Genomic DNA, 23,465 nt, shown 5'->3' with positions numbered 1-23,465 from the left:
CATCCGTGAGTTAATGGTTACATCACAATGATCACATGTGTTTAGGATTATATATCTTGAAATTATAAAGACTAATTACAAAAAGTTATGAAACATTAGGAACTTGAGTAAACTTTAAAGACCAAATCGATAACTGAAACAAACTTGAGAATCAAAATTATCATTATACCAATCAAAAACTATCCACAAGTATTTAGTCAGAATGGTTTTACGTTATAGCAGATAAGAAAGGAATGAAAAAGTACGGTATGCCAAACAATGATACGATCATAATTTTTTGACCTCATTTTTTTATTAATACATGAATTATTGTAACTAATATCGTTAAATTATGTTTTGTGATTAAAATATCTGTTTGAAACGCTGGTAAAAATATTAGTCTTAATTAACAATGCGTGTCTATATAGGATAAAATAGTTAAAAGAAAGAGGCCGACATGACAAGTAATTCCCATCCAAATACAACTGTTCAAGGGGGTGGAAAGGGAGAAAAGAAGAGGCATTGAGTGACCATTTGATGTGTATGCTTCCCTGTTTGCGTATGTCTTCCTTTACGTCCTCTCTATCTATATATATAGCGGCAAGAAGACTCTAGCTGCCCACGGTGTTTCAAAACACAAGTTGACTTGTTTGTGCAGCAGAAATGACTCGGACTGAGAAAAGCGTAACAACTAGGGCAAATTAATAAACACATCACGATTGTCTCAGTAAAGCCAACCAAGACTTGAAAACTGAGTCACAACCAAACAAACAGGGGAGAAATATAGTCAATGGCCGGTGATCCCCAGAAGTCATGTAAGAATAAATTTAATAGGTATTTATGAAATAAATTTCATTAAAAAGTTAAAAATTAAGAACTCAGAGACTTATCTATCCTCTGTTCTGGGTGTGATTAGAATCAATGACACATAAAGATAACTCTGATCTATTATAAATCTGACATCTGATGTATTATTCAAACAAATCTGGGAGAAAGTGCAATTTTACCAGAAAACATTTAACAAAACCATGCTATACAGCACAACCAAATGTAGCTGAAGATCATTAGAACCTAAGCTCTATTGGGTACGCAGTCAATTTCTCAGAAATTGTAGGCATGAGGCATATATAGTTCAAAAATCCGCTTCAATGAGCTAAGTTCAGTTCCTGGCATTGCGTGCACAGAATTTATGTGCCATCCTTTAGTAATTGTCTATTTTGTCAAAGCTTGTGTGTTGAACGAGTCATGATTATAATAAAACATAAATGATAAAGTTGCTGATGATGAGATAAGACGATGTGAAGTATATATGATATCCCATACATGTCATTTCTTATGTCAAAAAAAAACTTGAGTTTTGTTTTATAAATGAGCTTCAACGTTTTTAGCATGATGTGAAAGGTGAGAAAAAGATGAAGATTCGTTGCCCCATAATACACGATTGGGCTTAAAGTACGTGACCTCTCAATTTGTGATTGATCATGACAGTTGCTAACAATGTTCACCAATCACCACACAGTAAGTTTTATATTCTAATCATAACCATTTAAAGTCAGTGCCTGTGCTTTTGACGTTTCTGCAGAATCAAACAAACTATGCTCCATCATGTAGATTGAGATTGTTGCGCCGCAACTAAAACATGTTGAATGATATAATTCTACAAAAACCAGAAACTTGGTTGAGTTGACTCATAGTATCTGTTGCGGGTTATGCACGAGACTGAGAAAGAAAGAGAAAAGAGAAAGGGGTAATTATATACTACCTTCTGCCTAAATATAAGATCTACTTTATAGTGTAATTATATAGTCTCAACGGAGAGAAAAGAATAAACAAACGATGGCTCCCACAAGGATGAACGAAGAATTTGAGGTTCTAAAGAGAATTTGCAGAAAACCGAGAAAGAAAGAAACAACAGAAAAGGATCAGATTTAAGCCTGACATAATAAATCGCGTATGCACTTGTTTAGAAACTATCAGTTTTAGGTGGTGTTTGGCCAAGCAGTGAGATAGTTTCATCATAAAGTTAGAAATATAGCTGTAACATGTATTGATGATGTTATATGGGATTCCTCTGCTCAGGGTAATTGACATATTTATGATCGATTTGTTTAATCAACATTCACAACCTTTTTAGACAAGAACAAGGTATATATGTTAATTGAATTAACCTATACTGAATCCTGATGATTCTGTGGTGGAGCAGGTTGATGTTTTTCATAATTTTAAACTTCAAAAATCCTTTGTTCCCACTAATTAAAATTTTTAGACAGATAAAACACCTAACTATATACTACCTCCAGTCCTTAATATAAGAGCTAGTTAACTAATTTGAGTAAATTAAGAAAGTTTGTTAAATTAGTTATTTGAAATAAATAGGTATCATCTTCCTTAAAATACTCTTACTAATTATGTGTATTACTAGAACTACCATTTAATAGAATATTTAACATGTGTAACTATTACAAGGATTATTTTGAAAAAAATGAATAAATATAAGAGACAAAATAGATTGTGCTCTTATATTGAGAATCAAATTAAAAATTAAACTAGTTCTTATATTGCACACCGGAGGTAGTACAATCAATTGTAGTTAGTTGTGCACAGGCGATAAAACTGACACGTCCTCACTAAATGCACACGCAAAGTACTGCTTTCTGTTTTTTTTTTTGACCAAAAATACTGCTCTCTGTTTCAAAAAAAAGAAACTTCTATGAAAGTACTTTTACATCCAAGTGTTTCGTTACAAATTCATTTTGTAACCACGGAATTGAGATGAAATAATCCATTCTTCATCAATAAAAGTTCTTGGAATTTGTTTGTATAGTTGGAATGAACCAACATTAGATTTTGAAATATCAGCTAACCAATTGTATCCTATGGCAGTAAACATAATACTTCGCATCGAATTTTTTGTTACTTTTGCATCACTAATTAATATTGTGGGACTCAACATAGCAATAATCCCAAAAAAAAAAAAAAAGAGCAGCACAGAGTTGCACAACTGCAATTGAGAAAAGCAGAAAACGAGACAGAACAATGCACGTATTAGGAACTGATCGCAAGAGAAATTAAGAAAGCAATAAGAGTTCATAAAAGCAAGTTAAAAAGAGAGAGATTTTGATGATGACTTGTGATCTCACCGTCCCTCCCAGAAGAAGCATCACTGGAGGGATACCCCATTGGTGGTGAATATGAAACCACCGGTAAGCATAACACCACTGATTAGTATTGTTAATCTCATGCAGCTACAGAGACATATACAATAATAATTATAGTTAATGGTCAGATACAGGGCAAACTGTGAAGAAGCTTGAAGGAATCATCACTTAAACTGCATTTGCCGACACAGTATTTTGATCACAAATCGCCTGTGATATATGTATAACAGTAAAAATAGCAGGAGGTTCTTCTGGATGGTAGCAATTCATGGTTAAAAAATATTGATGAGGTTAGGTTGATCATCTTATGAACAATAGGAACAAAGAGACAGAGACGAAACAGAGATGACAATGAAGGATTTTGAGAAAGAGATTGCTAAGCTGTACACACACATGAGAAGTAATGATTCGAATATTTCAATTAAGTTTCCTTTCTGATCCTGAGAAGACTTGAAACCAGCAATCTTTTGGTTATTGTAATTCTAGAAAAGATCAGCAGGCCATCGATTACATGATCAAAATCTTATGAACTCTAAGTAAAGCCTTTTTCCTTTTTGCCATCACTCATACAAATAACTTGTTATAACTCTCTCTAATACAAGTAGTTTGTAATTGAAAATGTAAGGATTCAAATAAATAACTATAATGACACTTATAAAAAAGACCCCAAATGCTCCAACAAAACTCCATAAGAAAGCATCTCGAAAATCATCTGTATCCAAATGATGAGGTTGCCTGTTTCTCCCTCCTATTGAGCAATTTTGCGGCAAAGGGGGACCGCATAGAAAAAGGTTCCCTTCATAACTGGCTGAGCCAAAAGTTGCAAATTGATTTTTCATATCAGGTGTCATTCCAGATAGATTATTATGAGCAACTGAGAAGAAAGACAAGAAGTACAACTGAGTTAGTTGTGCAGGAATGCGGCTTGTCAATTTGTTGTGTGAAAGATCAAGGCTTTCTATCTGCTTGAGGCTGGAAAACGTTTCTGGAATAGGCCCTTCCAATTGATTGTTTGACAAATTTAATGCATGGACAGTGCTTAAGTATCCAAGGTTTGAAGGAATTTTACCTCTCAATTGATTGCTAGAGAGATCCAACCCAGACATGAAATTTAAAATGCTTCCCTTGTAAGATTCATACCTGCTTTTTGTTGTAAAATCTACTTCTTGCACTTTACACAATGTAACATTTTGTTTTTCTTTTAGTAGAAAAACTTTACCGGTAATACTGCCAAAACGGTAAAGAGACGATCTTGTAGTCCAGGACACAATAAAACTTCCTATTTCGATTTCACTTGCTGCATCCATGTTTCCAAATCCGATGTTATTCAAGCAATATGGTATGCCTCCAGAAAGCTTATTTTGAGAAAGATCTAACAATCTAATATTCTTGAGCTCACATAAATGCGTCGGAATAGAGCCTTCAAGTTTGTTTTCTTTTAACATGAGGACCCTTAAACTAGAGAATGAGCTAATCCATCTTGGAATTCGACCTGAAAATTTGTTATGCATCAAATCGAAAGTCAACAATGAGGAAGAATTAGCCAAAGTAGAAGGTAGAGATCCCATGAGATGATTGCCCTGCAAATGTAGATACATCAACAACGGCATGTTCAGGCAACTTGGCAAAGAACCACTTAATGTATTGTGAGAAAGGTCTAAATATGAAAGTTTGGTCAAGTTGCAAAAGCTTTCTGGAAGTGAACCTGTTAAAGAATTCTGTGACAAAATGAGGTAACTCAAATCTTGAAATTTTCCAATCCAGCTAGGTATTTCACGAAATAGTTGATTGGCACTTAAATCCAACATTATCAATCCAGTACTGTTCATGAAGCCACCTTGAAATTTTCCTTTGAAGTTATTGTTGTTGAGATCAAGAGACAACAAATGTGTGAAATTTGATCCTATGGGAAGACATGAGCCACTCAGGTTGTTGTTTGACAACTTCAAAAATCTCAATTCATTGTTCCCTTGACCAAATTCTTGAGGCAAAGAGCCAAATAAATTATTATTTGACAAGTCAAGATCATTCAATTGTCTCATTTCACCTATTGAAGCTGGAAAATAACCTCGCAATGAAGTTGATGACATATTAAGAGAAATCAAGTTGGGAAAAATGTATCCAATATGAGATGGCATTTCATCTCTGATGGGGTTAGAGGAAATATCAAAGGACTCCATTTGAAGCAGTTTTGAGGCAGGATTGAGTTTAAAGGGAGTAGTGAACAAGTTGTGCGTCAGATTGAAATAACTTAATCTCGTGTTGTTTGTCAAAAGCCATGACGGGAAGGTCCCAGAAATGTTCAAGTGGCTAAGTTCTAGAGCCAGCAAGTCATATTGATGAAGAAGAAAGGTAGGCATTGTCTTATTGTTCGCTTCATTTAGAGAGCATTTGTGGATTCTAAAAAGCCTCAACTGGAAGGAAGGAATAAATGGGGGATTCTCAGTTTCAAGCTTTAGATGGGCGTTAGAGCAAGAGATGCTAAAGACTTTAAGGTTGGACTGGTTGGCAAGTGAAGAGAGTGAAAAGGAACCACTAAAATTGTCATCAGAAAGAAAAATTGCTGTTAGGGACCTCAGAGCATGAAAAAGTGAGGAAGGAAATGTTCCTTCAAAACGATTTTTATTAAGATAAAGCGTACGTAGAGACGTCAAATTGCCGAGGCATGCAGGAAGTTGCCCCTCAAATTCATTGACGGCAAGATTCAATAGGGAAAGATTCTTCAGATTGCACAAGCCTCCTGCAACATACCATTTTTATTCATTAAAATTATTTAATTAGTCCATTAATTAAAAAATTTATACAACTAGAAGTAATAGCTTAACCTCCTACTTAGATTGAGAGAAAATTATGAAGAAAAGAAAACTAGAAAGAAAAATGGGAGGAGAAATGAGTTTTGTCCAAGTTGGTAGGAGAGAAAATATGAGAGGAAGAAAAAGGAAGAAAAAGTGGGGGGAAAAATGAGGTAAGCCCTATGTCTCATTTTCTCTCCATATCTGGAGAGATTTGGGAAGAAAAACAAGATTTACGTGACTACCTTCCTTCTTCTTTAGTTCTCCCTCTCTATATTTATTTTCTTTTATTATATTTAAAAAAGGATTCGCTTTTTATTTTGTATCTCAAAATAATATTTTTATTAAATAAGTTGGTTTTAAAATATAATAATTTGAAAATATATAAACCAAATAATTTGATTTTAAATGATTTGATGATGCTAATATTAGTATAATTTTTCTACTACAATATTTAATTTGGTTCAATTTTAAATATGATATATTTTGATAAGGATATTTTAGTTTTTCTTTCCTCTCTATTTTCTCTCATCTATCCAAGTAAGAGGAATGATAATATTTTCTTCCTAATTTTTCTTTCTCTCTATTTTTTCTCCTTTCAACTTTTCTTCTTATCCAAACGGATATGAAATTATACTATATTTTTCCAAAAAGGGTTTACGTGGGCTAAATTAAGAAGTTGGACCCCAGGAAAAACCTCAATATTGAGCCCAAAAATATAAGTGAAAATAAATGATTAAGCCATTTCCTTTTACTAGTTTTAGCCTGTCCATGTGTGTAAATACAGTTCCATCTTCTTCTTCTTATTATTATCATTATTACTATTATTATGTCAACTATTATTTGTTTTGACTACATTATTTTAAACTATTGCCGCATGCTAGTTAGGAGATGGATTGGAAATCGATTTCATTGAACAGTCGACTCAATTTGCAGGAACAAGGAAAATTTGACTGTTTAATTAAAATAAAAATTTGTTATCAGCAAATTTGATGTATAAAATATGATGCATACCTTCTTGTGGCAATGATCCAGTCAGGTTGTTATTGTCTAATGTCAATGTGGTGAGGGAAGTAAGAGACGTAATAGATTCTGGAATACTGCCCTCCAAGTAATTAGCATCAAGCCACAGCTCCTTCAGATTACGTGAATGAGAAAGGTCTGTCAAATGCCAAATGGACATGTGTGCGTTAAGCCACAACTCCTTCAAATTAATTTGTGTGTTTGTGTGTGAGTGTTGTTAAAATTTATTGATAATGAATCTGCTAAGTAAGAAAACGTCATCTTATCTCTTACTTTTGACATTTCATTCAATTCTCTCAATTAAATAAAGGCATATAAATTGTTTAGTTGAGATGATTATGTGGCAAAGGTAAATAATTCGACTTCCCAACAAAATCAAAAAAAAAAATCGAAACTTTCATATATTTAATGGAGAAAACTTTGTCTATATATTCCTTTTAGCATTTTTCTTAAAATGATGGCCCGGTAATCTTTTTTCTAAAAATAGATATGCTTTTGATGCACGTTTCAGTAACTACATATGTCCCTAAAATATACTATAATATAGAAGACAAAGATTTAGCACCGAAATATGGGAATTCTCTCAACATATTATCTTGTAAGTCCAACAATTCCAAGTTCGCCAGCCTGATATCGCCAAGCAGCCCTGTCCCACAAACAACAATGTGATCAGTTACTATGAATGTTAGTGGGTATAAAGAATTATAAAAAACAATTCATATAATTAATATCATCATCCTCTTCATAATTTAACATGAAGTGAAAGTTTGATAATGTAGTTTTTATTAAGCTTGTTTTGGGTCCCTCCATATATTTATCTTGCTTAGTAATTTATTTTTTGAAAAATATTTACAACACGAATCAAAATTTTTAGTATCTCAAACATTTTCTAAAATATCTTACTTGATTATATTTTTAAAAAATGAGTAATAAAACTTTTGGTACTCAAATTCAATTTGTCTCCGTTATCAATTTGGTCTGTGAAGTTTAATTTTTATCAATCAAGTTCTAAAGTTTTCATAGATTATATAGTTTGTTATTGCTTAAAGACAATAAATATGTATGTATTTTTTCCAAAAATAATAAAAATGGATAATAAATGAGTAAGAAAAAGATAAGTATGAGAGAGAATAAATGAAGTGATATAACATGTAATTATTGGGAGAAAATATAAAAAATTGGTTCAAATTTCATAAATAAAGCAAAGTGAGGGTTATCATCCTCGAATTAATGGTTAGTGATAGCACATGTGCGTTTAGGATTCTATATCTTCTAACCATAATGACTAATTTTGTATGATTATGAAACTTTAGGAACTTGATTTATAGCAATTAATTAAATTTTATGGACCAAATCAATCAGTGAAGCAAATTTGAGGGACAGAAAATTTCATTATTCCAATCAGAATTATCCACAAATATTTAGCTAGAACTAGAATGGACTCTTATCGTGGCAACCGATGAAAAAGAACGAGATAAAAGGCAATGAATGATATGATCATAATCATTATTAGCTAATTTTTTACCGTAACTGATGTGCTTTTACATCTTCAAAAATCACAGTTCGAAATGCTTATAAAAATGTCGGTCTTAATTAACAATGTATATCTATGTACTGTGTGTATATATTATATGTATGCATGAATGATAGAATAGTTAAAAGAAAGAGGGTGACCTGACAAGTAATTCCCATCCAAACGCAACACCTGAAGCTGGATGAAGGGGAGAAAAGAAGAAGCATTGAGTGACCATTTGACGCGTCTCAACTCATAAGCTCTTGTATCGTTCAGAGAAAGGCTTATGACTCTACGAGTGGAGTTGTCACACTCTACAGCCTCCCAAGTGCAGCAATCTGCAGTGAACATGATTATGGCCATCATGCACAACACGTCTTCTGATCTCACTGAATGATACCCCATTTTTGAGTATGCTTAATTAGCTTCCCTGTTTGCCTATATGTCTTCCATTACGTCCTCTCTATCCATATATATATAGGCCGGAAGGAGACTCAATTATTGCTCTCTGAGTTCCAAAACAGTACACGAGTTGACTCATTTGTGGAGAAATGACTCAGACTGAGGATTAAAAAAACACAGCATATGGTCGGTGGCCAGCAACCAATAAAGCTAACAACCATGCAAGACGCGTGACGACCGAGTCACAGTCAAAAAGTTGGGGGGGTGGTGTAATCTAGCCATTGGCCAGTGAAAAGAATTAAATTATTATGTATTTATAAAAAGATTTTCACACAGACAATAATAAATCACAGACTCAATCAATCCTCTGTTCTGGGTGTGACTAGAAATCTGACATCTGATGGACTATTCAAACAATGTCGGGGCGGATCGCAATTATAGCAGAAAAGATATAACAAAACCATGGTATACCGACACAGAATTGGAGTCGTTTAATTAGAGAGATTAGAAAAAGATGAAAGATTTTTTTTTTTGAATGGTAAAGTATATTAAAAAGAAGAATATGTACAAGCAGCCGTAAAGGCAAAAGAAAGAGAATCAATCTGTTGTTTCTGAAAACTTTCATCACAAAATAACTTCCTATTCCTAACGTTCCAAAGTTTCCAGCAAAGGAGGCCGAAAATCACTCTCCAGGTGAAAAAGATTCGCTACCCCCAAAATACACGATTGGGCTTGACGTAACCTCTCGACGACTTATGATTGATCCTGATAGTTGCTAACAATATTCACCGCACAAATAAGCTTTATATAAATATATATATATATATATATATATTCTTATCAAACAAACTATGCTCCATCAAAGAGAGTTTGGAAAGCCAGACTAAATACGGCAGACTGAGATTGTTGTGCAGAAAGTAAACTATACGTCTAAACCCTGAAGTTTATTTCTATACGTTTATCTGTGTTTAGCACTAAAATTGACTCCTAGGCACTCAGTTAGGGCTAATTATTAGGATAAAAACTTATAGAATTAATCTAAACTGAATTTTCCGGTTTGAACTTGATTAGCCAAAGACTCCTATCTACCAAGAATAACACGAACAATAAAACGTTAGAAAAAATATACTACCTCCCGTCCTAATTATAGAATCCATGACACATGGAAACAAATCTGATCAACTAGAAACCTGATATCTTATGTACTATTCAAACAATGTCGGGACAGAGTGCAATTATAGCAGAAAAGATACAACAAAACCGTAGTATAAACAGCAAGAACCTCATGCAAACCGATAATCATTTCTCCTTTGTTGTATCGGCCGTATGGTTAACAAATGACGTAGTTTCCTGTTGAATGGGCCGTGATTATAACAAAAAATACAGATAAAGTTGCTGATGTGATTTCTGCAATATACTACCTCCGGTTCTAAATATAAGAGCTAATTGATGAGATCCTAATTCACTTTATCTCTCTATTTAATAACTAAAGGAAACTTAAGTTTTGTTTTATAAATGAGCTTTAAGGTTGTTGGCAGCTAATTCTACCAATCCAGAAAGTATTCTCCCAGAATGCTCCACTTCGTACCTGACGCAGACTTAAATCGTTTGGTGTGGAATATAAGGAAAAGATGAAGACTCCTTGCCCCAAAGGCCAAAGTACACAACTAGGCCCAACCTCTCATCACTGTCTGATCTTGACTACTGTTGCTTACACTTGATACACTTATAAGTTATATCACAGCTATTCAAAATCATTGTATGAAGTTTATGGCTTTACAGTCTAGTGCCATAAAAGCTCTCATATCAGTAGAAAGCCGCGGGTTTAATCTCACTTATAGCCACAAGCCATTAGTCGCAACTAAGCATAGGGCAATAATGGCTTCCATTACGTCCTCTCTATCTCTATATATAGGCAGTACGGAAATTCAACTGAGAAAAACATAACAACTTGGGCAAATTAAAAAAACACAGCACTTACTTAATGGCAACCAATAAAGCTAACAACCATGCAAGACTTGAAAAGTAAGTCACAACCAACAAAGCTAACAACCAAGACTTGAAAACCAAGTCACAGTCAAACCTCGGTTGGGGGGTGTTGATATAGCAAATGATGATGATAGCAAAAGTAACTTATTTTCAATATGACTTTTGAAAAAGTGAGATTTGGTAAAAGTTAAATTAGGCAATATGATTTATGTTTGGATTAACTTTTATAAAAATTAGTTTGTAAAGTAGAAAAATTGTTTGGATTATGGTTAGATAAGTAAGTTTAGTTTGTACAATAACCAAAATGGATATGTCTTTTATTAAATAATGAAAAACGATTAAAATATGAATTTACAAAATAAAATTATTTTAAATTATTATAATTAGAAGAATTTATATTTAATAAATAAAAATATATTTAAATTAGAAATCATAGTAACATGAAAATTGGAACCAAATAATATTATATAATTAATTGGATGATTTACTCAACATAATTTATGTAAGTCTAAAATAAAAAATATTATAAAAGTTATGTTAAGAATTATTTTAGTTTCGCTTATGAGAGTATAAAAAATAAATAATTAAAAACTGATTGGGAAGCACAAAAAATATGAAGATAGAAGCATAAAAATATAAATATAAGGATAAAAATGTGTCTTAATTTCAAAAAGTTTTTTTGTATAAGTCATAGGTAAGTTTCAGATGTTTTTACAATTGTTCTTAAAAAGGTAATTTTTAGCCCATAAATCAGATTAGCCAAAAACTACGACAAACAACTCCTAACTTTACAAACTAACTTATTAAACTTTTAAGCTACTTTTTGCCCCATAAACGCTCAGCCAAACAGGCCGGTAGTTTCTTGTTGAATAGGTCGTGATTATAACAAAACATAAAGATAAATTAAAGTTGCTGATGTCATTTCTGCAACATAATTTAAGAAAACTTGAGTTTCGTTTTATAAGTGGGCTTTAAGGTTGTTAGCAGCTAATTCTCCCAATCCAAAAAGTATTCTCTCAGAATGCCCCACCTCGTACCTAACGCTGACTTAAAGTCGTTTAGTGTGGAAGATAAGAAAAAGGTGAAGATTCCTTGCCCCAAATAAAGCACACGACTGGACCAAGCTCCCGCCTTGTTATCAGTTATGTCACAACAATTCAAAATTATTGCATGAGGTTAATGGCTTTACAGTCTAGTGCTATAAAAGCTCTCATACAAGTAGAAAGTCGCAGGTTTAATCTCACTTATAACCACAAGCCATTAGTCACAACCAAACATAAAGGCGAATAATGGCTAGTCAATATATAACCAGTGATCCCAACTCCCAAGAGTTATGAAGGACAAAATAGATATTTTACAAAATGAGTTTCCGAAATAATTAAAAAAAAAAAAATACATCAAGCAGCGTTTAGTCTGTTACTGAAATTTCAGGGAGGGAAGGTGGAGATGCTTTCCTGTTTTCTTTCACGGATTGCGAAGAAATACTATGCTGTTTAGGCTGTTAATATATATGTTGGGTTTAATTAGCACGTAATATGAGAATTATAACTATGAATGTGGAAAAACTGCGGAATTTGAAATGATAGCCGAAGACACAGACAAGAAGAGAGAGGGATCAAAACCACAGTCCCATGGAAATTCTTTCCACTTCGATAATTGATGATATCAGTTTCGACGTCTCTGTACGAAACTTGGCTCAAAATTTTTCCACATCAAACTGACAATCTTTTGGTTATTGTGATCGTTTGTTACATGATCAAAATCTTATGAACTACTGAAAGGCTATTCTTTTTTGCCTCCACCCATGAAATAACTTGTCACCGCTCTCTCTTATATGAGTAGTTTTTAATTGAAAATGTAAGGGTTCAAATAAAGAACTATAATGACACCTAGAAAAAAGACCCCATATGCTGCTGCAAAAGTCCATAAGAAGGCATCTCGAAAATCATCTGCTTCCAAATGATGAGTTTGCTTGATTCTCCCTTTTGATTTACTATTCCCGAGTCGTTGTAAATCTTAAATCTTGATTATTTTATATAAATTCCGGAATGTAACATCATGCTATATATATAATTAACTAGAATCAGATTCTGCTTGCGTAAATAAATTTGAAGCTTAACCTTTTATTACTATACTTATTGATTATTGATGCATATATAATAAGAGTCCCCTGCTCAACTTGTCTCTCTCAAAGAGTAGACATTAACAAGGGCAGATTATAAACGAAAATTGATCAGATTATTTTTTTTCCCTTTTAATATCTTAATTAACTCCCATACGAGTACACAGGAACTAAAATGAAAGGGAAAAAAGTATCATTATTTCACAGAAACTGACAATAATAATGAACTCTCAATAATCAACATCCACAGCAAAATTCCAGGGCTCAGCAGCAGCATGACGGAGCAACACTGCACAGCAAAACAACGTAATCAAACAAAAAATACCAATTAATTAGTTGACTTTTTATATATATAATCTATAATCTAATAGGAAAAAAAAAAAAACAGCATATGCAATAAATTACAAATTAAGTTGGATTAATTGTGTTCTGTGTGGGAAAAGATGTTGTGAGATGAGAAAGTGATGAGAGAGGAACCCACCATCCTTTCCAGAAGCCTTCACCCTTACTTTTGGTGTCCGCTGGGATCTGTGATGAATCTTGAACAGCTTGCACGGTGGTGGGATATCCAGGTGGTGGTGTTTGGTGGTGGTAATAAGCCTGACCCGATGGAGGATAAGCCATCACTGGTGTTGATAGCTGATAAGCCTCTGCATGTGCATAATCATATCATCCAATCTGACATATATCAAATAAACAATAATACAGCAAGAAACTGGTTAATTAAGTTGAATAATTCTACAAAAACCTGAACCTTGTTTGTGTTGACTCATAGTATCTGTTGCAGGTTTTGCACTAGACTGAGAAAGAACGAGAAAAGAGAAGGGTGATCATATATATTTCTTATAATTAACTAATTTGCCTAATTTTTATAAGTTAATCAAATTAGTTAAATATATCTTATATTAAGGACTGAAAGAGTAATAATTATAGTTAATGGTCAGATAGAGGGCAAACTCTGAAGTAGCTTGAAGGAACCACTTAAACTACGTACGTTTGGCAAGACGGTATTTTGATCACAAACCGTATCTGATATACATATAACAGTAAACGTAGCAGGAGGCTCTTGTTGATGGTAGGGATTTATGGTTAATAAATATTGATGAAGTTGTTCATTATCTTTTGAACGATCGGAACAGAGAGGCTGAGATGAAATAGATGAAGATGAATAGCCTTTATAAAGCTGCTTCATGTTAAGCATTCCATCAATTGGTAGTTGTAACTAAAAAAATTGTATAGCAACGGTATTTATTATAAATAACTAACTCAACAAATTTCTTTAATCTACTCAAATTATTCAATTAACTCTTATATTAAAGACCGGCTCATTTCTTCAATTAAAAAAAAGTACATTTTTGTTTCATAAGTGAACTTCAACGTTATCATATCTGGCAAAGACTTCCTGGGGTTTAGTGTGAAAGGCTAGAAATAGATGAAGATTCATTGCCCCAAAATACACGATTGGGCTTAACAAGTCTTATATTATTTATCACAAGTCAGTGCATTTGCTTTTGACATTTCTGCACAATCCAACAAATAAAACTATGTGTTCATATGTGTTTAGCGCTTTTCTTCCTTTTTTTTTTTTTTTGAACTTTTGAATTAGTGGCAGACAGTAATTAACTGAGATTATAAGTGGGATCCCACAACTTTTTGTTTGTTTACAGGAAATCTTTCATACCATTAGATTATGAGACCATTATAGCACAGTTGAGTTGTAGTCACTCAGTTATGATTAATTAGGATAATAATTCATTGAATTTGCGGTTTTGAACTTGCCAAGAGTCTCCAATATACGTATCAAGAATAATACAATGACAGTTTTTTTTTTTGGGGGGGGGGATGGTCGAACATACGAACAGGGGAATCACAGTAAGATGATTTTAAAATTAAAAAAAAAAGAAAGAAAGAAAAGAAAGATGCATATCGAAACCACTTCAAATAAAAAGAAATTATTTCCATTTATTGCTTTAGTTATCAATTTAGTAAATGAAGTTTAATTTCTATCAATTAAATTTTTTAATTCTGCATATAAGGTATAAATAACTAAAAAATACATACTCATGTGGTCCTATTTATAAGTTAAAGAGAAAAGATTTCATTTTTTTTAATTTATAAGTAACATCATTAAATTTTTTACACGAATATAAAGTTGATGAAATTTAAAATTTTTCATGATTATAATAAAAAAAAAGCTAGATTTGAGTTACATATGAGTAAAGACGCTGATGTTTCAAGAAAAGTAGATGCAGACCAAGTCATTTTCCCTCTATATCTCTGATCTGACAGCCATGACTACTCAAAACAATGTTCACGCTTTGGCATACAAATAAATGCCCATTCAAGGAAATCTCAGTGAATTAATCTAATCAACTAAATTTGCCAATGAAGTTAACTATCCTTAATTTGTCGCTTTGGGGTTACTCCAAAAATTAACCGAATTAATGCAATATAGTGCACAATCCGGGTCGTATTCACTTTGAGGAGCCGAAAACGAAATTAAATCCTAGTAAATAAACGCATGTAACCTAAACTATATAAAAGGGATTTTTGATTTTGAAAAACTGCTAATTAAATACTACGAATCAAATTAAAATTAAAATAATTTTTTTTGTTTTTATATAAAAGTGATTAAAATGAATAGAGATTAAAGAAATGAAAATAAGACACACAAATAACAATGATAATAATCAATCCTCCAATTCAACAATGTAGGCAATCATCACTCTAAAAAATATGGGAATTAAAACAATGAATTAAGAATTATAATTAAGCTTTTAATCCAACAACCGAGCCACCTTGAATTGCCACAAAATATTTTCCTAAAATCCTAATTTACTAACTGCAACCAGAATAGTAAAATGGAATTAAGGATGCTAAAAACCAATGCTTAATTAGAACTCTTAAATCCAAAATAACAGAATTGTAGCTAGCAAGAGACAATATGATCAAAAATTCCAAGCCATCTTAGAAAATCACAATATATTAACTTCAAAATCAATATAAATGTCATAACCACCACATCATAATTGAAATCAAAGCTACAAACAGCCCAATGTCAAATGCTAAACAATAATCCAGTCACAATAATCTCCACAGATAATCAGATTTAACAATACAAAATTTTTTAATAATCAGAATAACTATCCTAAGACTTAGGAATTGTTAAACAATTATTAGATAGGAAATTAAAATAACTAAACTCCCTTTTGATGATCTGAGCTCCTGCCATTATTGTTGAATTAGAGAATTAGAGGATCTTAGCCACAGTTTGCCATAAGAAATGCCATATTCAGAATTCTGCTACAAGGCTCCATGGAAGAGAAAAAGGAGACGGAACAGTGGTCCTCACTGGTTCTGTGCGCCGGCGAGGAGAAGATGATCGTCGTCGCTGGTCTCCTCTGACCGTCGCTCACTGGTTCGTCGCCCAGCTCCTGCTTCTCGCCGTCACGAGCTCGTGTTCAGCGCGTCTCCTCTGCTCTCAGCTCCTGTGTCTGCGTCTCTCTTTCAGCGCCTCCAGCTCGTTTGAGATGATGATGAATAATGCGTCGCGTTATCTGTGTATTCGTGCTGCATGTGTTGCTGCTGTTTGTATGCGCCGCCGTCACTGGTCCCTCAGCTCGCTGGTCTTTCCGTCTCTCTTCGTCTTTTGGTTGAAGATGATAATAATGGATATTAGGGGTGGAGCAAAACGCAGCGTTTTGCTCCCCCTTTTATTGTATTATTTTTTTCTTTTTTTTTTAATTTATATTTTTCTTTTCTTTTTTATTTTTTTTATTTTTATTTTTTTTTTATTTTCAAATCTTCTAAAAACCTGCAAGCAAAAATTTAAAGATAAGGTAGCATTAATTGTCCTAAAAAATTAATTAGTCACAATTAAACCAAATATGACAATTTTGCCCCTATAAAATAATAATTCAAAATAAACATATTAAATCAATTAATCAATCAATTAAAGTCAAAAGGGACTAATTAAGTTGACAAAACCCATATAAAAGATATCAAAATATATAAAAATAATTGAGTTTGTCAGCCAAACAGTTATACCAATTCTAAGTCATGTTCGTTCCATACAAACTCATCTTCCTTCACCGTAATCAAAATAACTATTTCTTTTACCACATTGAGAGGATCCAAGGCCTTGTTTCCGAGGTTTCAACGCAAAACGTGGAAGTGAGTGAAATAGAAGTGGTTAGTTTATCCACTCCATTACAATAATAAATATATTTTGGAAAAAAAAATACAAACTTAAAAGATAAAGTGAATTAAAATTTTATATTTAAGATTAAATTCAACTTTCAATTAACTCTTATATTATATTAAGTACTAAAATTAAATAATATCTAATAAACTGCACTAAAACGTAGGTTAGGACCAAGTAATGGGTCGCATATTTCAGCATGGCGTCCATCCTGATCATGTTAAGACACAAACTGGCTATCTTTCATTAATACTATAATTCTAGATTTGACCAATATGAACTACATCATGAAAGTCTCATGAACAGAGGTCTTCTTTCTTGCATCCCATGTAAATAACTCGTAAATTCTCTTCCAAATGATTGTAATTACAGAAATGGGAGCGTTGGCATCAATTAATTGATAGTTGAAAGTTTCTTCCAGTTTTAGAAGCCCTTCTCTCTTCGTTCAGCCACCCCTCACTCCTTTCATTAAATCCTAATAATCTGACATGGACTAATAACCAGTTTAATTAATCTGAAAAACTAGGAAGAGGTCAAGATACGCTCCCGCAGAATGCACGATAGGGCTTAGGCTTTCTATTTCTGATGATCTCGACAACTATCTATCATCTCACACGCTAATTTCTGATCAACAAGAATGAAGTTTACCAGAAAGTTATAATTGTGAGCGGAATTTAAAGTAGTTTCCGGCTTGAATCAGTCATGATTATGACAAGTTATAAAGTTGCTGATGAGCACAGAGGATGTGAATGGCATATATATATATATATATATATCATACGTGTCATTTCTTCAATTAAAGAAAACTGCAATTTTGTTTCGTAAGCATACTTCAACGTTGTCATAATTCACCCAGACTTGGAGTCGTTTAGTCTGAAAGAATAGAAAAGACGAAGATTCGTTACGTTGCCCCAAAAATACACGATTGGGCTTAACGTAACCTCTCAATATAAGATCGATCCTGACAGTTGCCGGCAATGTGGACTGCACAATATTAGGGGGTGAACAGTAATAATATGACATTACAAGGGGAATCAAATTTACAACCCCCCACTCCACTTACAGGGGATTTTTCGTGCCATAAGAATACAAGGTCGTAGCATCTACGTTTTGCATTAAAATTGAGTTTTATTCACTTAGTTATGATTAATCAGGATAATAATTCATTGAATAGAATTGATCCACTAAACCGTGAAGTTGTGGCTTTGAACTTGCCAAAGCCTCCCATGTACGTACCAAGAATAATATAATGAAAGAGTTCGGGGGAAAAAAAAGGTGACATGCATATAAGGTTGAACTTGCGAAGAGGAGAGTCTTAAAAAGATGATATCCGGATATTCCTCACGGTCCTTAATGTAAGATTTAATTGAGGAATTAATATTGACCATGTATGTAAGATCTATTCCATACATATTAAAAAACAACAGAGGGAGAGACGCATACCAAAATTACTTCAAATAAAAAAAAATTATCTCCATTCATTCCTTCAGCTATCAATTTAGTAGAGGAAGTTCAATTTTTATCAATTAAATTTCTAAACTCCGATACGAATAACTAAGTTATGAGGGTAAAAAGTTATTAAAAAATTGGTTTAAAGTAATAAATATGTAAAAAAAATTATTTCGTTTTAAAAAAAATTTTCATACTTATGGAGAGAGGGGGTGAATGAGCAGAAAAAAAGAGGTGTGTGAGAGATAATGAACGCAGTGATATAATTAGTGAAGGAAATAATTAAAAAATGATTAAAATTTCAAACACCTTTATGCTTTGTTTGGATGGGAATAAAAGTTTGAGTAAGAAAATAGGCGAAGACAAAGTTAAGAAAAGGGAAAATATTATCACCCATTTTGTTTGGATGGAGGAGAGAAAATAAAAAGAAAAGAAAATGAGTAAATATGTTAATGACTAAAATACTTTTATCTCTATGTCAAAATATATTATGTTTAAAATCACTCCCAAAATCTATCTCTTATAATTAAATTTTTGTGATTAAAATATCACAGTTTTAAAGCTTATACAAATCTTCAGCAACAATGTATATATTTTCTAGTGAAAAAAATTAACAATGTATGCATTAGGACGAGGGTCACAACTACCACCGCGCCCACCGCACCTATCCTTTTTTCGATGACAAGGAAACGACACCTACAAATCAAGTTCCATACGCAAGGCACCTGCAGTAATAAAATCTGGGGGACTACTTAAGAACGTAATTCCTTCTGCGATGCTCAAAGCTCTTTTGGCCATCTTTTGGCCATAGTGTCAGCAGCAACGTTGGCTGTTCTGCAGCACCAAGTAACGCTTGCTTCCCAATCCTGCGCAAGCCATCGCCGGATCTCCATAAGTAGGCCTCCTTCCTGATGGTCTTCTGCCCAACCAGCGTTTAAGAGATCCACCACTTCTCTGCAATCAGTTTCAACAACAATTTTCCTCCATTGCAAATCCGAGAAGCACAGCCCAGAGTTCAGCGTGAAGTCTCGTCCCTCTAGACATTCTAAACATAAACCCATCAAGCATCGAGCCATCATGGTCTCGTGCAATTCCGGCACAGGCCGAGTCCTTTGTGTGCTGAACGGTAGCCCCGTCAACGTCGATCTTGATGCATCCAACAAAGGGGGGCTGCCAAACACCATTCGTCGGTATGGGATCACCTACCCCATCTGAGCATTGCTCCGAGCATGAAATAATCGCACGTGCATGAGAGACGACTTGTCTAAAGCCCACAGCGCTGTTTTGGAATACGTGTGCATTCCGGTTGAGCCATATATGGCGACTAAGCACCGCAAACCAGACCCTCCAAGGGAACCCCATGACTTTAAAACCGAGGTTAATATTCCATTCTAACCATTGGCTAAGATCATGCAATCCAAAAAACCGTACACGGAATTGCCTTGGGAGGATATCAGCCCAGCACTTAGAGGCCCGCCGCACCTATCCTCTCACTGTATACTTTGCCCTTTTCTAATTATGTTTCCTTAAGTGTGTTGTAAATTGATTTTATGTTCTAAAATGCCCTCAGTACCATAATATTTACTCATTTAATGAAAGAAAAATTACAATAAGGTCCCAAGAAAAAAAAATATTAAGAAGTCCCAATAAAATTTAGGTCTTCTTAGCCAATTAAATTTTTAAACATGGATTTTTCACCAAATTTCCCATAATACAATTGCTATTCCCATCCATGGCATATATATTTTTTATAGGAAATCATGATTATGACGTTCGTGTAGATGTTATTTTCACAGACATATTCATCGTACTGAATAAACGCAGCACGATTGTCTCAGTAAAGCCAACCAAGACCTGTAAACCTAGTCACAACCAAACAAACAGTGGGGCAATAAAGTCAATGGCCGGTGATCCCCAAGAATAAAATTAATACGTATGAAATGAATCTCTTTAAACAATTAAAAAGTAAGAAATCAAACACTTATCAATCCTCTATTCTGGGTGTGACTAGAATCTATGACCCATAGAGACGACTCTAATCTATTGTAAATCTGCCATATCATGTATTATTCAAACAAATCTGGGACAAAGCACAGTTTTAGCAGAAAACATTTCACAAAACCATGGTATACTGCAAAACCAAATGTAGCAGGAGATCATCAGAACCTAAGCTCTGTTGGGGTCGTAGTAAATTCTCGGAAATTGTAGGCATGAGGCATATATATTTCAAAAATCTGCCTCAGTAAGCTCAGTTCCAGGCATTGCGTGCACAGAGAACTAATGTGCCATCCTATGGTGGTTGGCTGTAGTAGTTGAGTTGACTCATAGGATCTGTTGCAGGTTATGCACTAGACTGAGAAAGAAAAAGGGATGGGTAATGATGTGTGTGTGTGTGTGTGTGTTCTCAATCTCGATGGAGACGAAGAGAATAAACAAAAGGAGAATAAACCAACGGCTATAATTACTTGTAATTTTTTTGTAGATAACTTTTATGAAAGGCTCCCACATGGATATTGGGCGAAGAATTTGCAGAAAGCCGAGAAAGAAACAACAGAGAAAGATATCTATATTTGGCCAAAAGGTATCAGTTGTAGGTGGTATATTTGGTAAAGCAACGAGCCAGCTTTATCATAAAGCTAGAAATATAGCTCTAATATTTATTGATGATGTTAAGAATCGTTTGCTCAAGATAATATATATCTGTGTTTAATTATATTTGTTTAGTTCGCAACCTGTTCGGACCAGAATCAAGGCATATATATGTTAACTGAATTAACCTATACTGAATCCTGATTCTGTGGTGGGGTAATAGGTTGATGTTTTTCATGATTCTTAATTTCAAATCCTCTTATTCTCAACATTTAAAAATTTTTAGACAGATAAAACACCGGATCAAGGTGCGATTTGAAGAATGAACTTTTGCGTCAAGAGGGTATGATACCGTTTAATTTTAAAAGATGCAAAACTAGACATATAATCATTAAAAAGGAAGCCAATTTCACCACTCCCGTTAAAAGGAGTAAACGGCCGTTTGTTTTTCTTAAGGTGGATTTCTGTTACACTGATTTCTTCCCTCTCGTAATTATGAGAGTGTTTGGGTGAAACCAAACAATGATTTGGAGAATAGCTTTTGAAGAATAAATTTTAAACAAATAGATTTTGTAAAAAAAATGATTTTAACAAAGTGAAAATGTTTGAGTTGTTATTATCATAATCATTTTTTTCATGTATAAATTACTAAAAATGATGTAAGTTAATATGATAATTATAGAAAAGTAGATTTAATTTATATTTTTTTTGAAATAATAAATTGTATATAAAAAATATAATTAATTAATTTACTTCTCGTCCTTAATATAAAAGCTAACTAGAACTAGATATTTAATTTAATTCTGAATATAAGATCACAATCTACTTTATCTTTCACATTTATCTATTTTTATTATCCCAAACCATGGTTTTATATCTTCAAAAGAAAAAAAAAATCACTTTATGAAAAACCATGGTTTTATACTCCAAATCATAGTTTGCAATTTAAAAATGATTTCACAAAAAATCATGGTGTTTGGCTAATTTTTTTCAAACTATAGTTTTCAATCAAAAAATGATTTTACAAAAAATTGACATGCCTAGATAGTTGGATCTTCAAATTATGGTTTTGCCTCCCAAACTATAGTTTTTGCTTGTTACCTGAGGGGCTGTTTTGCTTACTCTTTCTTAAGATTCTCAAACTCTCCCATTAGCACATATTCAACCCCCGTCTCTCGTCTCCCCTTGTCTCTCTCTCTCTCGCTCTCTGCCTCTCATCTTTCTTTCTCTGTTACTCTTCAGCAACCGAGTGTCTCGTCCCTGCAAACCAGTGAGTTTCGAGTTTTCCTGCGGTTGAGTTCGACAAGGCCATGGCGGTTGAGTTATATGGATAATCTCCCCCTGGATGTACATATAGCTTCTAAGGGTAGAACCAAAGATGCGTGTGGAGCCACTCTCCAAGAAAATGTGCACATAATCGTCGAGACTAGGTTGCAGAGAAGCTCTGAAAGGTCCTTCGATGAGGGGAAGAAGGAGGATGTAGTGACGATCATAATTCTGAAGCATCATCATTTGGGTTTCGTTCTACCATCGCTTCCTTTAGTTCGACCCAATGGGTGCTTCATAACTTGAATTCGAAAATGCTCATAACCTGATCCCACTGACTTCTCTGATGGGAACCATATGGCGGTGGTTGGAATGGTTGGCGTGGAAGCCGACAAAGAACCGATACTAGCAACGTCATTGGTCGGGGTTGCTATAGTGTTTGGTGGGACTCGGGTGAGAATTGGGTGGCCATTGGCGAGGAAGGTTGATGCTTGGAGCTTTACGGAGGATGATGAGCTTTCATGGCAGGGACCTTCTTTGTGATCACTTGAGAAAGTGATGCTTGAGAAACTAGCCAAAAGGAAACCAAAAATGTTGTTGGCAGTAGTCTCTAGTGAAGGAGAGATAATAATGGTGATGGTGGGGAAAGAAGGCGAGGAGTTAATTCTGACGGGCCGAGGAAGAGAGGAATTAAGGAGTGATATTATTAAAATAATTTGAAGTGATGAGAGGAGGAGGAGAGATGACATTTTTGAGAGGGTAACGTGTCATTGGAGAGTATCGAGCATTCTGACACGCTATGGTGAGCTAAATTTAAAAAGAGAAAAAAAAAAAGTTAAAGTGCACCCACCACCCCGAACTATTTACACAGGTACATCTAGTGGTCTAAAATAACTTTGGGTGCATCCAGTATCCTAAACTAATTAAAATTGTGCGTCCATATCTCAGGCTAACAGAAATATTATGTTTAACCGCTACTTTC

At 33.8% G+C, this 23,465-nt stretch overlaps 1 protein-coding gene across 1 annotated transcript in view; it reads right to left on the bottom strand.

Annotated features, from left to right (window-relative positions):
* Positions 1–1,572: 1,572 nt before the first annotated feature.
* The window catches only part of LOC114736098 (receptor-like protein 1), a 31,047-nt gene continuing 9,154 nt past the window's right edge, over positions 1,573–23,465 (bottom strand). The window contains exons 2-6 of the mRNA XM_028923867.1: positions 7,518–7,598; positions 6,944–7,090; positions 3,803–5,877; positions 3,120–3,224; positions 1,573–1,611 (exon numbers count right to left, since the gene is read on the bottom strand). Coding sequence (XP_028779700.1) covers positions 1,573–1,611; positions 3,120–3,224; positions 3,803–5,877; positions 6,944–7,090; positions 7,518–7,542 — 2,391 coding nt within the window. The 5' untranslated portion in view covers positions 7,543–7,598. The remainder of the gene's footprint in view (positions 1,612–3,119; positions 3,225–3,802; positions 5,878–6,943; positions 7,091–7,517; positions 7,599–23,465) is intronic.

Source organism: Neltuma alba, unplaced genomic scaffold (genome assembly GCF_004799145.2).
Source record: "Neltuma alba isolate B1F8T4 unplaced genomic scaffold, ASM479914v2 tig00013305_pilon, whole genome shotgun sequence".
Lineage (NCBI taxonomy): Eukaryota > Viridiplantae > Streptophyta > Magnoliopsida > Fabales > Fabaceae > Neltuma > Neltuma alba.
Note: the sequence above shows the minus strand (reverse complement) of the source record. Positions and strands in the feature narration are given on the sequence as shown.